Source organism: Meleagris gallopavo, chromosome 3 (assembly GCF_000146605.3).
Source record: "Meleagris gallopavo isolate NT-WF06-2002-E0010 breed Aviagen turkey brand Nicholas breeding stock chromosome 3, Turkey_5.1, whole genome shotgun sequence".
Lineage (NCBI taxonomy): Eukaryota > Metazoa > Chordata > Aves > Galliformes > Phasianidae > Meleagris > Meleagris gallopavo.
In genome coordinates this window covers 22,755,724-22,772,118 of record NC_015013.2, presented here as the reverse complement: position 1 = coordinate 22,772,118, position 16,395 = coordinate 22,755,724, and the positions used below count along the sequence as shown (strand labels likewise).

At 39.6% G+C, this 16,395-nt stretch overlaps 1 protein-coding gene across 1 annotated transcript in view; it reads right to left on the bottom strand.

The window, feature by feature from the left end:
• Positions 1–16,395, bottom strand: part of ANKH (ANKH inorganic pyrophosphate transport regulator) — a 101,431-nt gene that overhangs the window by 17,660 nt on the left and 67,376 nt on the right. The window contains exons 5-8 of the mRNA XM_010708496.3: positions 15,923–16,093; positions 15,190–15,324; positions 13,911–14,003; positions 9,859–9,954 (exon numbers count right to left, since the gene is read on the bottom strand). Coding sequence (XP_010706798.1) covers positions 9,859–9,954; positions 13,911–14,003; positions 15,190–15,324; positions 15,923–16,093 — 495 coding nt within the window. The remainder of the gene's footprint in view (positions 1–9,858; positions 9,955–13,910; positions 14,004–15,189; positions 15,325–15,922; positions 16,094–16,395) is intronic.

Below are 16,395 nucleotides of genomic sequence, written 5' to 3'. Positions count from 1 at the left end.
AGTATAAGATGAAATTAATCAACAGAAACAACTTTTTGCCTTTTGAGGTTAAGATTTTTCTATTCGTTTTTATTTAAAAGCACACTACTATTAACTGCCAAAGTTATCTGGAAACTGTGTGGGAATTTCTGTTGTATGGTGTGAGAGCAAAGGCCAGCATCGTCAGATTGTTCTGGGAGCTTGCTGCATACCAAATCCTGGCCCGCACTAGAAGAGACTTGCAAATTCTCTCCTATCTGTTTCGTATATCATGTCAGAAAGTAGTTTCCACCCAGCCACCTCCATTTTAGCAACTTCGAGGAATTTTAGAAAAGCCTTTTAAGATGAAGAAAGTCTGATCAGCCCAAAGAGAAGTATTTAGGTTTTCCACTGTGTGCTATTGAGGTTTAGCACAGTGATCTGCTCTTGTAACTTGGACTAAAAGTCAGTCCCTTTCTTGTGTAAAGTTTTCAAGACAGGACTTGGTGAAGCTCCACGGAAAACCTGCCCTCACCTCACATCTGACTCTACTCCAAGCCAGAGGCTGAGCCAGATGAACTCTAGAGGACCTTCCAACCTGACTAATCCTGTGATCCTGCGAAGCAAAAAGCCCCAGATCCGTGTGTAGTAAAAATGTCAGGGCACAGTTGCATTTGAAAGCTGTTTATCATAATAGTACTGACATGAATTACCAAGACTTTCTCTTACAGAAATTATCCCTCAGGCACTTGCAAGTCAGTGCAGATTTCTGTGAACTTTCTTTTCTGTGAAGGGTGCTACAAAGCTTAAAACAGTTGTCATAAAATTTGTCAAGCAGCAGGGGGAGCAAAAGAATCCAGAACCTGCCTGCAGGAAAACTATGACTTCATATCTTCTGACATAATTGGTTTTTTCTGCAGATTTAAGTCTCTCCCTGATTCCCCAACTTTCCTTACAATTCAGAGTGATGGAGCATGCCATTCTTTGGAAATAAAGCTAGGTCCAGCAGCTGCATGATAATCAACTCTCTGATAGCATTAGTACAATGCCACAGATACTTCTCCCCCAGCTGCTGCTGAAAATGCTTCAATTTCTCAATTTAGTCTTTTTCTTCTGTCTTAAGTTTTCTGCAACACTTGCTATTTCCTATCACGATTGCAGTGCCTGAGCAGAAACATGCTGCAGGGATGATTTTTGACCCTTCTTTTTCTGCTTGCTCCAGCCATTTGTGAGAATAGACCCTTTGTGTGAAACCTGAACAATCATGAAGGAGACATCAGTCTCCACCTCACTGCACCAAACAGAAATCCTTTGTTCTGCAACAAAGGCTCAATGCGGTTCCACAGATGGGAGAAGGCCCCGGACTCGCTCATGAGAATTTTATAAAGTCAGCCTCTGGTGGTCCAACATCTTCCTGAACAGGCAGGAATACTTCCATCCGTATCTGAAATAATCTTTACTGGAGCAGGAAGTAAACCTGACCTTGTAAAGGTAAAAATCTTCAGCCAGTATTTCTGCCAATACTTCATTTCCAAATGGTTATTTTTGTGCCAGCAGCCTGAAGATGAAAAAAATATCTGAGAGTTCCAAGATGGGCAAAAATCAAAGCAGTGAAAACCAGGTCATTCGCTAGATGTATTATTTTAAAAGCTGTCCTTGGCATCCATAGAATAGCTGATAGTAAATTAAAAAGAATGTAGATTTAGTCTTCAAATTTAATGCTTTTTTTTTTTTCTTATAATATAAAAGTCCTAGATCAGATGTGTGATAGCTTCTCAGCATAATGAGACTGTAATGAAGCCATTGATAAAATAAGACAGGGGAATGTGGAGGAAATCTATTCCTCTTTTTTTTATTGCTCTTCGTTGTATACTCATTAGAGATAATGACAATGAACCCAGTCACCCAGAGAAATTCAGACACTGGCACTGTCAGCAGCTGGGGCTGCATCCTCTGGGAGGGAACTCCTTCTTACTGTGACATTTCTTCCTGTGGTTTTTACTGCCCTGGTTCTATTATCCTGTGACTTCAATAAGGCCCAGTAGCAGCCTTTGGTAATAAAGCAATGCAGAAACATAAGATGAATACAGCCAATAAAAGACAGGAAAAAATGAACGAACCCTGAACACAGCGGCTTCTGCACTGGCTTAAAATTTTGGCTGGCTTTTTATCCTACTGAAAGCTGCAGGTATATGTAGTGGCAGCAAAACAAAAGCTATGTGGAAAGTTAAATAACACTGTGCAGAACTTCAGTTCAGAAGAAAATAGAGTTTGTAACGTTTCTTAAAGCCAGACACTAACCATGACCAAGCCTTGCTTTGTTACAAGAAAATACTCACGAAAGCAAGCAATAAAATACAGGGGAACAACTATCCAGAATGGATGGAAACACTGTAGTGGCTGTTCAGCAATATAAAGGGAAATTAATAACTCTCATAAGCAGAAAAGAAGATATTTAAGGAAAATCTCCTGTTGAGGAGAGTTGTAAGCATGGCAGGAGAGGATGAACTACTGCTTTAATCTGGACAAACAGGACAATGTGCTATGAAGTACAGTCACTATAGATTTTGTGCATGGGGAACGAGGATAGGTGATATTAAACAACGATTTGATGCTGTGTGACGCATTTAAATATTTCAATTATCCTTCAAACTATCTATAGTCAAGCTCAAATTTCTTAATAAACAGAAAAATACTTCTGCTCACATACTCTTGCTTAGAGTATTCTTTAGAAAGTGCAAGAATTACAGAATCACAGAATGTCTTGGGTTGGAAGGGACCTTAAGGATCATGAATCTCCAACCCCCTGCCACAGACAGGGCCACTAATCTCCATATTTAATACTAGACCAGGCTGCTCAGGGCCCCATCCAACGTGGCCTTGAACACCTCCAGGGACGGGGCATCCACAACCTCTCTGGGCAGCCTGTTCCAGCACCTCACCACTCTCTCTGTAAAGAACTTCCCCCTGACACCCAACCTAAATCTTCTCTTCTTCAACTTAAAACCATTTCCTGCTATTATCTACTCTTTCAAAGAGTTGATTCCCCTCCTGTTTGTAGGCTCCCTTTAGGTACTGAAAGGCTGCAATTAGGTCAATCCACAGCCTTCTCTTCTCTGGGCTGAACAAGCCCAGTTCCCTCAGCCTGTTTTTGTAGGAAAGGTGCTCCAGCCCCCTGATCATCTTTGTGGCTCTCCTCTGGACCCTCTCCAACAGCTCCCTGTCTCTCATGTATTGGGGGCTCCAGACCTGGACACAGTACTCCAGATGGGGCCTCACAAGGGCAGTATAGAGAGGGACAATCACCTCCCTGTCCCTGCTGGCCACCCCTCTTCTGATGGAGCCCAGGATACCATTTGCTTTCCAAGCTGCAAGAACACACTACTGGCTCGTGTTAAGTTTTTCATCCATCAGGACCCCAGGTCCTTCTCTGCAGAGCTACTCTCAAGGACTTCTCCTTCCAGTCAGTATAAATGCCTGAGATTCCTCTGGCTCAAGTGCAAAACTCTGCACTTTGCCATGTTGAACCTCATCAGGTTCACCCAGGCCCACCTTTCAAGTCTGTTGAGGTCCCTCTGCATGGCATCCCTTCCTTCCACTTTATCAGCCGCACCACTCAGCTTGGTATCATCAGCAAACTTGCTGAGGGTGCACTTGATTCCATCATCGATGTCATTGATAAAGATGTTAAAGAGCACCGGTCCCAAGAAAGACCCTTGGGGGACACCGCTCATTACTGGCCCTCCACCTGGAAGCATTAATCATCACCCTCTGTCTGTGGCCTTTCAACCAATCTCTTATCCATCGAGTGGTCCATCCATCGAGTGGTCCACCCATCAAATCCATATCCCTCCAGTTTGGAGATAAGGATGTGGTGGGGGTCCATGTCAAAGGCCTTGCTCAAGTCCAGGTAAATGACATCGGTCACCTTCCCCTTGTCTACCAATGCCATCTCTCCATCACAGAAGGCCGCCAGATTGGTCAAGCACGACCTTCCCCTGGTGAAGCTGTGCTGGCTGTCTCGGATCACACGCCCATTCCTCATGTGATCAAGCATGTCATCTAGGAGGGTCTGCTCCATGATCTAAGCAGGCACAGAGCTGAGACTCACTGGCCTGCAGGTCTTCCTTCCTCCCTTTCTTATAAATAGGAGTAACGTGACCCTTACTTCAGCCATCTGTTACTCCAGCCATCTGGGACCTCACCTGACAGCCACGACTTTTCAAATATGGCAAGTGGCTCGGCAACCACCTCAGCCAGCTCCTTCAGAACCCTTGGATGCATGCCATTTGGCCCTATAGACTTGTACACATTCAGTTTCAGAGGTGGTCTCGGACTTGCTCTGCCCTTACAGTGTGGGAGGGGATTTACTGCCCTGGTCCCCACCTAGAGGTTTAGGGATGCAGGGCTCGAGGACATGAGAAATATTAGAATCCTTGCCCTTGTTGACACAATAATGCAGCCCACTTTAAGAAGGATGTCTTTTAAGTATTTTTCCATCTATAAATTATAGTGCAATTACAATACTGCAAAACTTTTGCTCATCCTCCAGGCCATGTTTATTCTAATGCGAAGACCTCAAAAACTTCCTCTTCTACAATTCACATTTTTTATTTCTATGGAGTAACTCGAGCAGTGTAGTGTTATAGTCTGAGTGGAGCACAATGGACACAGATAATCACGCAGAGAAAGAAATCATCACAGTGACTGCTGTCTTCCTATCTTCCCTGACTTGGTTAACCTGTTTCTTCTAGAGAGGCAGAAACACTGCAGTAGTCAAAGCCTCAAGCCAGAGAGATTAATAAGGTTTGCAACTGGGTGTATCATTCTATTCCCTTTTTGCAGAAAGGATGAGGCCAAGGGAATTTAATTACTGCATTTTCTTTTCAGACTGTGATGTTGCTGTGTCTACCACGACTTATAAATTCAAGATAAAAAAGAGGCTTCATCAACTTCAATCCACTTGGAACTACTTGTCCAGCTGCTAGACGCTCCTGCACCTTCACTGCACAAAGACTATGTGTTTGGCTCTCTCACTAATATTAAATAACATCCCTCATATCTTCCTTCCCAACACCTTTCCCAATTCCCCACTGTAACTGTTTGCCCATTAAAAAAGATGCAAAGCAGCAGTGACATCACTTTTACAATAGCATTGGTGCCTGAGCTGTAAAGTCCTTTGAGCCGTTTCTAATAAAACAAATGTTACAACTGCTCAGCTCTCCTCCTGTGCATTAACTAGGTGACAGACAATGAACATGGCGTGGTGCATTCAGCCTGCCACCCTCAGCACTGGTAAGGGAAAAACTGGTAATACATATAGTGCTCAAAAACCTGAAGATGCAACTGGCAATATGTTCTTGCATACACTTTATTTAACAGAAATGATGCAGCTAATTGGAGCTGTTGTTTGAAAATGCATCTTTAAAGCACGTGGTCTGCCCCAGCTGAGGCTGCTCGAAGAGGAAGCTGAACTGAACAGTGTAGTTCACTAACAAATACTCTAAGAAATGATTTCCTCTTTTCCAGTGTTAAAAAAAAACAAAACAACAAACAGATTGATACTGTTGAACAGACACTGTTCAGTAAAACTGACAGAAACTTTTGTGTCATCACAAAAGACCTACTTTAATAGAGTTCAACTGTGAAATGGGGATGGGATTTGAAGGAAAGAAATTAAAAAGAGAGAGAAAGTTATGTGACATCAGCTCAGGCATCAGGCTACCCTGGAAAAACCCTGAATTATGCACTGTCATGTCCGAGTTCAGAGACGTTGCTGCTATTCTAAGAAAAATCCTTGCTGAAGATGAGTCCATTTGCTGTTACTACTGCTGTGTAAGCCAGAGTTGCCTTAAATATCTTACTTGTCACATAGCCTTTAGGCACATCTCACAAGGGAATGCTCTCCTGAACAGAACAAATTTTTTCTGCAATGGAGAAGTGCAATAATTCAGCACTTTTATTTGGAGATTTCTGCACTGCATGTAGACTGACACATCTCACAACTGCACAATGTGTAGAACAAATGCACTAGTTTTCATTTTCAGGGGCCCGTGTCTTCACCTAGTTTACAACTGTACAATGGCTGACTTCTAGGGTAATCTAAACAGGTCTAGCATTGAACCAAAATGTTTAGCTCTTTGACAGCCTTATCTAGCAATGGTAGCAAGATTGGAATTTGGCACAATATCTCATTTATAGACCAAAGAATTTTTGTCAAAGTGTCTTATGACAATGAAAGAATAAATAAGTAAAAGCAGCATTATCCACACTTTTTAAGCCAAGAGAAAATTATCAAGGATGTCTTATTTTCTAAAATCAGAACTACTCAGCTGAGTCCCTCCCCTCTGCTATACAGATTGTACATTCAATTACACAGCTGCACAAATTATGACTGTTGTAAGGAATCACTGCTTGCTTTCAACTAAAACCACATCAGTATGACTAATCATATCAGCTCTTTTACATATGGGTAGTCTAATTACTTCTGTTTCCAGCCTTTAAATAGAATGGCATATCTAGACTTTTAGCAATACTACTGATTTCCATTTTTTGAAAAGGCAGCTTTAACACCAGCCTGGAGCTTCAAAATAATGAGACAGTCCTTACACAGACACTTTTGTATGCTGCCCAGTTAACTCAGGAAGGCTCAAGTGCAGCCTTTGAGAACCTATGAACATTTTTAAAACAAAACCAAAGTTCTGTTTCTTAATAAAACTAAGCATTTTATTACACTCTAGACCAACACTGTCAACTGTCAAGGGTGAAATAACATATTTGCTTGGTTTGGAGTATGTCTTGTGTAGGCATGACTGGTCTGTGGAAGGAGATGGGATATTTTTCTTCCAAGTCTATGAAATCACTCTTCAATGACTGGGAGGTTTCACAGGGTTTTACACTGGGAAAATACCTTCCTACATGATTGCTGCTCATATTAATAGTTTGACTACTACAATGGATTTTTTTCATCTTCCCATCTTCTGGAAACCTTCTATCCAGTGAAGAATGGATTCATATAACATGTCTAAGTGTTTGTCTTGTTTTGATCTCCTGAACTTAGAAGCCTGTTTTCCATTTTCACACTGATTCCAAAGAAAAGGATATTACCAACAGTGATGCCAGTAATTTACTGCAATCCATTACAATAGAGTCTTGCCAGGAATACAAAATTACTGATGGTCATGGGAACGGTGGTCACCTGATCTAGATGCAACAGAAGGAAATTTGAAGTCCAGTCCCTTACAATCTATGGTACATGGTAATTTGGCTCGTTGCTTCACTGAGCTTGATGTGCTGAAGCATTTGTGACTTCAGGCCCTTGAATCAAACAGAGTCTTTAGAGCTCATGTGTCTATTTTTCCTCTCTGTCTACTGACAAGCAATCCTAAGAATTTAGCACTAGTAGGCAAAAATAGAGACAGGACAGAAAAAGCTATGGACCTCAAAAGTGTTTCTGGAATGTCAGTGAGGACAAATCTCTCGGGATGAGCTTATGAAAGGACTGCCCTTGAGACCTATTGGAATGCATCCAGAGAGAGGCCACAAAAATAATCCAAGGGGATCCTTGGACCTCTCCTGTGAGGACAGGCTGAGAGAGCTGGGGCTGTTCAGTCTGGAGAAAAGAAGACTTCAAGAAGACCTAAGAGCACTCTTTTGGTATCTAAAGGGGAAATGTAAGAAAGAAAGGGACAGACTCTTTCGCATGGTCTGCTGTGATAGGACAAGGGGAAATGGTTTCAAGCTGAAAGATGGAAATTTACATTGGATTTAAGGAAGATTTACATTGGAGATAAGGAAGAAGGTTTTTTTTGTTTGTTTGTTTTGTTTTGTTTTGTTTTGTTTACAATAAAGGTGGTAATGGAATAGGTTGCCTAGAGAGGTAGTGGATGCCTCATTCTTGGATACACTCAAGGTCAGGCTCAATGGGGCTCTGAGCAACCTGATCTAGCTGTAGGTGTCCCTGTTCATTGCAGGGGAGTGACCTTTAAAGGTCCCTTCCAACTCAAACAATTATGTGATTGTACAATTATTATGGGGAACTTTTGAAAAATATCCTGTAACATACAAAAAAATCAGTTATTAAAGGTTATTTTGCAGTGAGTGGTACTGATAATGTGAGAGATACCAAAATTCAAGTAGGTTAAGTGCCCAGAATATTCAAGAAAATAATCTGTTCAGAGAAGGCTTTCAGATTGAAATAGTATTTTCAGAAAAATGTATAAAGAAGAAAGCTTTTCCTTTGTGATCTTTTCCTTTGTGATCTCTGGGAACACCAACAGATCTCAGGATAGGTTCCAGCTATAGAGAACATCACCATGCATGGACCTCAAATCTTATAATGACTGTCATGGAAAGTTCATAAGTCCAAGCAAACTGGTGGTGACTTGACTGGGTTCCAGTACTATTATCTACTCTATTATTTTCAGTATATCCATCCATGCATGCTGTGTGATATTTTTTCCATGAGTATCGTTTTGTTATGACTTGTACAGAAATTTTTTCCCAAAGATGTAATATGTGAATGTGCACAAGGTCATCTGAAAATACTGCAGGTTGAACAAAACTTCATCCTTAAGGCTAAACACAACCCAGACTTATGATCTGCAGATAACTTTTATCTGTGTTACTTCTCATTTAAGATGAAAAAGTGTCCCCCACCAGTAATCATTCAGAGGAAATCTCAACAGTCATCTCATGTGATTTTCCTATCTCTTAAATTCCAATTTCCAACAGACAATCTCCAACAAACTGGCATCAGGAGTGGACTTCATCTAGCACTCTCACAGCATCTGCAGTCATTTAGTAGTCTGCTGTACCTGCACCCAACTGCAGGCTTCACAGATGAAGTAAAAAAAATCCCAGCCTATCTCTGATTTCCTACCTCTAATATTGCAAATATGTGGCAATATAGCACATTACAGATTTAATTAACAGAATACCATACTTTAACCTACCTGATAAGTCAATATTTTTAAGAGCATGAGCAAAATTAAGTAGATTCAAAAAAATATATATGTGATAATAACTTTCAATTGTTTGGTTATTTTTGTTATAAAGCAATAAAAATCTAATGGGAGGTTTGAAGAGGACTTAAATGAAAAGGCTGATTAATAGTCCTTATAGTATTCAGGCCTTGAGTTATTGCAATGAATTTCATCTCCCTTTATCTTTTTTAATGCTAGGGTAGATATTTCTAACTGTAATATCAGAATTAATCTCTTCAGATGGAGTACAATCACTTGTACAAATGTAGCAAACTACAGAATTCAGTCGTCAGTCCTTACAATTCTTCCAAGCATAGACATGACTTCAGATTCTTTCATCATTGTCAGCACCATCTCTGAGGATCCCCTTGTTAGCTCATTTGCTTGTCAACTTGTATGCAAGTAGCCCTAGCATGGAAGACTAGGGCCCAGCGAGGCAGCAGGGAATAGCTATGGCAGCTTCAACATATGCTGTCTTTCCCATTACTCACGGTCAATTTTGAAAGCCAAGGGATGGGCTGTCAATCCATACTGCACGAGACAAATATATTTTTTCATTTTACTGATAAGCCAGTTATCAGAAGTTTTCATTAAAAAAGTTCATTAAAAAAAAGAAAAAAGGGAGAGGGGTAAAAAAGAAAAGCAAATCTCTGATATTGCCTTGAATGTGGCAGCTGACTTGAAATGAAAAGTAATGAGAAGAATTAAAGAAAATAACTCTAGCCCTTAAGATATCTGCTCTGAATTAATCAATGCTGATTTTCTTAGTACTCTAGTACTATGATCACTTCCAGATAAAAACAACACACTTAATAAGAAAAGTCACATGTTTTTTTCAAACTACTGGTGCTTTTAACTCTAGGAGATAAGTTTCTGGTTTAGATGAAAGCCAGACAGTTGAACAAAGGTTTCTTACCGTTAAGGACAAAGCCATGCAAACAAAAGTGAACTTCTTGATATGTGTCGCTGTGACGGTGCTATTGGTGTTCACCAGTTTATTGCTGGGGTTATTCTAGGGTAAGAGAAAGGATAACAAGCATTAGCTTGGCTCCAGACTACCGAGAAGCTGACGGCACTCACGGTCATTGTGTTGCATCTGACTGTGTGCATGTACATCTTTTTTTGCTTGCTTGCTTTTCAATCTAGAGCTTTCTGAGTATTGTGCAGCACCACAGAATATTTTCTGCTGAAAGTGACAGTAACTGCCCCTATGGTCACTGAGGGCTGAGTAATATCCCTGGTTTTCTAAAGAGTAAGTCCTATTTAACACATTCAGCTTTAAAAAAGAATGGTAACTCTTTCTAGGAAAACTCCATGTGAATTTTTTTCTTTTTTTTTTACTTAGTTTAAAAATTGTAGCAGTTTTTCACAGGAGAAATGAGATTCCATTCCTTTTTACTCCAGAGTGATACCAAATCCATATATGCTTATAAGTACCCTTGCTGATCCAATTAACCAGGGAGGTAATATAAACAAAGCTCCTCAAACAGCTGGCTCTGCTAATGCAGTTTAATGAACAGAACATAATTAGGACGATTAGATGTTCCACCTTGAACATGGGCTCTGTACTCAAGTACACATGGCAGTGAAGTTTTGCTTAAAACAACAAAACCCTTCCCCAAATGTCTAATGCACCAAATGAAGCTGAAGATTTAAAATTGCCCTCAGGGAACATGTTGAAACAAACTAAATGATCTGGGAAAAAAACAGGAAGAGGTATCAAAAATAGGGCACCGTTAGGAGCTCTACAGCAATAGGGTTTTGGATCATGTACTGCATTTACCCTGGAGCTGTTCGAGATACACTCACCTGTTACCAAACTGGTAAGAGTGCTGGGGAGATGGAGTGCCACACTTATTCATCCTTGTGTGTCTCAAATAGAATACCAGTATCTATCACATCTTGCCTTACTGAAGTTACTTGTATGAGAAATAGGAACTAGCACGTACACAACTTGGGAATGAACAAAATGAACATGAGTTCTGTGAAGGGCACACCATTATACACACATTTGAGAAGCTGATGGAATTTTGCGATTTAAAGATTTTGTAGCAATGAGTACAGTGATGGCATGCTGACAGCCTTACTCTCTCAATTAAATATCTACTTGGAAACTTGAGCACATGAAAATTCTTGACCTTTGCATATAAGCAAGCCAATCTCCAAAACAGGAAGCTACCCTCAAGCTTGCCCTTTTGGGGTACAGGTTATGAAAACCTTCTGTAAATATTTTCTTTATGAGTATATCCTTATTTCTTGTGTTTTTGAAGAATATTTTGTTATCATTGATTTCTACATATGTGAAGATGGGCCCTATTTACATCACTCATCACAGTTTAAACAAACTGCTGCATGTCTCAGCTTTATGACATTTGTTCCTATCTCACAACTGCTAACACTGCCCTTATTTTATTCTGCCCTTTGCTGTAACTCCTGCCTACACACTCTTTATTCCCATCTCTTGTATACTGCTTAACTCTTGATCAAAGCACCATACATAATATAGAGTAAAAAAGTATCCATTCCCATCTACTTATCAGTTAAATAGCATTCACAAATCATCTCATAGTCACTGTTGTTGCTCTGGATCAGATCTGTTAAGGATAATGACATTATCACCATATATTTTCAGGCTGGATGGAGCTCTGAGCAACCTGATCTAGCTGTAGATGTCCCTGTTCATTGCATGGGAGTTGGACCAGGTGACCTTTAAGGGTCCCTTCCAACTCAAACGATTCTATAATTCTATGATTTTAAATCAACAAACAGCACAGAACCAGTATATTCCTGTTTCGTTTTAGCAAATCAGTAGTAATCCTTAACTTAAGGGTAAATGCTAGGCCATGAGGATGCTCTGCAAACAGAAGTATGACTCTGTATCTTTTACATATATGAAAAGAAGTAACCAATTTCCTTTGAAGACAAAAGTCTGACTTCTCCATTATAGGCACTGAAGAGGAGCATACTTTCTGGATCCCAAATCACATCAGTCAGTTAAGGCAAATCAGTGTGCTTCTGGTGGCCATCAGCATCATCACCAGATTGCTAAGTAACTGGCAAAAGAAAATGGAGTCTACATGCATGCAAACTATTTCAACAATTAAACATCATAACTGGAGTTTTATAAAGAAATAAAAACAGGTTCTATTTGGACTCTTCTAAGAAATAAAGCCTTAACTTAAGGAAACCAAGCTTTTGAAATGCCTGGTGACATGTGAATGATGTGTGACCAAGGTTAAAACAATTCTCACAGCGATTTAAAAATAAAACAACACCATGGGTTTCTGGTTTGTTATTGTATGAAGAGCATAGTGGAGGCATTTGAAAATATGGTTCCCAAGATGAGGTACCTTTTACATTGTTGATACTGCACTTAGCATCTTTTATGCCAAAGTGCTCTTCAAACATTAAAACTAAAATCCCTGTTCCATATCTTTTTGGCAATTAGATCATTTGTACCAACTTCTGCCTTATCTTCACTCTTTCTGCCTCACATTTATTCCTCAAGAGCTCTATGAGAACTGAAATAAATTCACAAATCATGGTCTAACCCTGCCACCATCTTAGCCAGGAGTACATCTTCTAGCAGGAAAGTGAGACCTGGATTTAAGCTTCTTAATTACAGTCAATTTTGCAAGGCAATAGTTTGAAAGAGATATGCATATTTTGGTTGTAACTCATAAGACATGAGGTTAGCAGCCCCTGTGCTTCCTGTTCCAAACGATTTTTATTTTGTGGTCCATCAATTCTACAGGTTCTTTTCAGCAGTGTAACCTCTGAGAAAGTCTGTATGTTGTATTTCATCTGATATGTCAATTTAGCTGCATACTGGCAAGTTAGGAAGTTAGGACCTCTTTGACTTTTCTCTTTTTCTTTTTAAATTCTTCTTGGAAATATCATGGATCAAATCAAATGAGGCTTGTTTCAGTTAAGTACATCCCTGAGCAAGCAAGCATGTTTATCACTAGTGGAACTATTTGGAACCAGAAAGTTCAGCTGATATAATTACTTGGTAAATAAAGAGAAGGACAGGAGCTAGCATTTGAAATAGAGTATCACAGAACATGACTGTTCTTCACATAACTTATAGGTTAGTGAGTACTAATTATAAAACAGAGTAAAAAAGAGTCTAAAGAAAATCAACTTTGGTTATATTTTCACTGCGCACCCTGTTCCACGAGCAGTCCTTGCATCCTTATGTAATCACATCATTTGCCAACAAAATTCTTCATAGACTTGGTCAGCTAAGTCAGTGCTACTAAAAAAATGGTTTATCTGTGTTGTCGCCAATTTAAGAGACAATCTTTGTTAAATATTGATATATACCAAAGAACCTAAGCCCATGTCACATATACCTCACAATAGAAAGAACAAGCTGATTGGAACAGAGACATGAACTCTTTCACTGTTGTATACTTTATGAGACCTCATTTCATTAGCTATGCATTAGCATATAATTATGCTAATGAAATGCACAATTAGTGAGGACATTTTTTAATCCTTAAAAAAACAGCATCTATCTATTCAAAAGATAGCTGAATACCTTGTAACAGAGTTAAGGTTAAAATCATAAATTAGACAATAGCTTGAAGCCATTGAAAAACAATTCATTTTAACTAGGATTATAAGAAAACCTTATCAGTGAGACAAAGAACAATTGGTACCAAAAGCAAAAAATAAAGAGAAACAAAACGATAGATGGCCATTAATATCACCCTATTTAAGCTCCAGTTGCTCCATTTTTTTAAATAATCTATTACACTTGTTTATGGAGGTCCCTTCCAGCTCTGAGGATTCTATGATTCCATGGAGACATGAACTAAGCTTCTTCGTATCTGTTTGGAAGAAATTTCTCAGATATCAATGAAATTACCCTCAAATCAAAATGTTGCAATGCACAAAAAAGGAGGACCATGGATGTGAAATCACTCTAGATGTATTTACTACATTCCTATGACAGGCACTTACCTTGTCAAAAGCTGGGTATACTGCTCTAATTTCTGTCAGCCAGCCATACGGCATGTGTCCCACAGGATAGGTAGCTGTCAGAATTGCCACTGCCTATGAAATGAGACAAGGAAACATAGACCTCAAATCTTTGAGCACAATAGTTAAACTAACATAGTATGCCATCTTCCACAAATACTGCCACATTGACCTTGATGCAATGAGAAAAACAGGCATGCAACTGGAAGGTCTTTGCTTCAGGGGGGATGGCCATCACTCAGGCATTCGGAGCTTAGGAAATCCATCATGCAATACTGTTATATTACTCAGCTTTGCCATTTCACTGTCATGCTGATAAATCGGGGATGACAGACACCTTGAGCTGATGTGTGCCCCTTGCTCAGATGAACACCACCCTCCCACATTTCTCCCAGGCTATTTTATCTAGAGATACTTGAGTAGCAGAATGCATTAGGGCCCCGTATCATATTTCATGATCTGAATTTAGATAGATTTTCCTTTATTATCCATATGTAGAACAGTTTTAAAAAAGACTGATTCCAAAGCAATAGCACTCAGTGGCTGACTGAAGTTGAGTATCAAACTGCTGTGGGGCATAAGGTGCTTACGAAACAAAAGAAATGTGCTCTCCCAACTTTGGTGCTAACCAACTAATTGATTGCACTTTGTTCACAGAATCAGATCTGTTATGGTTCACCTGAATTCAGATTCATTTCTTATCTTATGGTAGAGTTAAGAAAGACTTTTAACTACTGCTGTGTGTTTCACTTCCAAACTTTCAAAGTACATTTTCTTGGTTATATGACCACATTTTCCTGTTATAAATATAATTGCTGTCCTTGTCTGGTGAAAGATCTATCCAAACACAGGAAACTGACTATGCAACAATTTGTTCTCTGTGCTGTTTTTGAAAAAAAAAAAAACTGTTTTTCAAACAGTGTTAATGTGCTCTTTGTAGCTGCCGCGGAAATAAATAAGAGGTATTGCTTTTGGAGCAACCTATGTATATGACATAATTCAGTTCCACATGGGACTACTGGTAATCGTACTAAAATCCCTGGGATCAGAACGATTCAGAGCAGAGCTTGAAAACCTGGGATGCAGAAACTGTTCAGTGAAAAAAATTTACTGGTCTAGTTGAGGGTGAGAATTTGGTAGGCCTGGCAGAAATGCCCACGTATTTAGGACTTTTTCTTGACAGTATGGCTGAGAAGAGAAACACAGAGGCAAGTACATGTAAATGATCATTTGAAGTAACAGGGAACACTGACTTTCTTACCTCTGTGGCTGAAGAACTGCCACCTAGGTCTCGGGAGACAAAAAGGTTGACAATGGGCCTGCTTATTCGCTGAGTTGCCAAGATTAATGCCAAAGGCCACCAGAAGCTCAGCATCTTCCTGATTGTAGCCTCTCCCTGGAGAAAACAAACAAAAAATAAATGGCTTTGAAAAGAAGCACACTGAACTGAATCAAAAACACAGAGAAAGTATTTCTGCTTCTCTCACTCACTGTCAGTTTGGTGCATTCATTTCATTAACTTTAAATAGCAGAACTCTAGAATATACTCATTCATTTCAGCAATATTGATTCAAAAGAAGTTTTGAGGATGTCAAAAAATAATGCATAAGATACCTGAATAATTGTTCTCATTATTAATTGGGAAAAGGTATGTGAACTCCAATACAACATTCAAAGAAAAAGAGGAATTTTGAGACATTCTTCCCCATGAAATAAAGCATCTGCTTCTTTTGGTGCTGTCTTACAGCATTAGAAGGAGAGAGCTCAGCACTTGAGATATTAAGCAGACAGTACATCAATACCACCTAATGCACTGTCTTATAAGCATTAATAGCTCTGTAATAGATTCCATCAGCCCTTTTAAAACAAATATGGTTTTCCTTGCAGGATGGAGCAAGCAAGCCCTTCATATACAGTGGTTTAATAGAGTATTGTAACACAAAAAGCAAGTTTAAAGTCACTTAACCACAACATTACCAAATATTAAGACATACCCCCATTTCGGGCCCACTTCTGTCAGGAATGACATCATGTATGTTCCTGTAGTATCCCAGGCATAATGTGGTACATCGGACAAGTGCTCCCATGTATAGGGACAAGATTGGGATCAGGAGAGGCTCCCTGCACTCCAAGTGACTGTGAAGCAAAATGGCTACAAAAACGACCTGCAGAGCAAACAAAAGTAAAGATGTGTAGTTCATCTGTCTGTTTCTTCAGGAATAATATATCTCCTGTCTGACTCCAAGCAAGTCTGTCTGAGCCAACAACAACGTGTGACTATGCTATCTGACTTGCAGCATGCAGAAACTTCCGTCAGGATTCTTCCCTGCATTTGGTCACACAAATAAGAGTAATAAATTAACATCATACAGAAGCTGCATAAAAAGTACTTAGAAGCATGGGCAGATGTCAGACTAGAGGCTATAAATAGGAGGCTGGCATTCACGTCTGGTAAAGTCTGGCATGA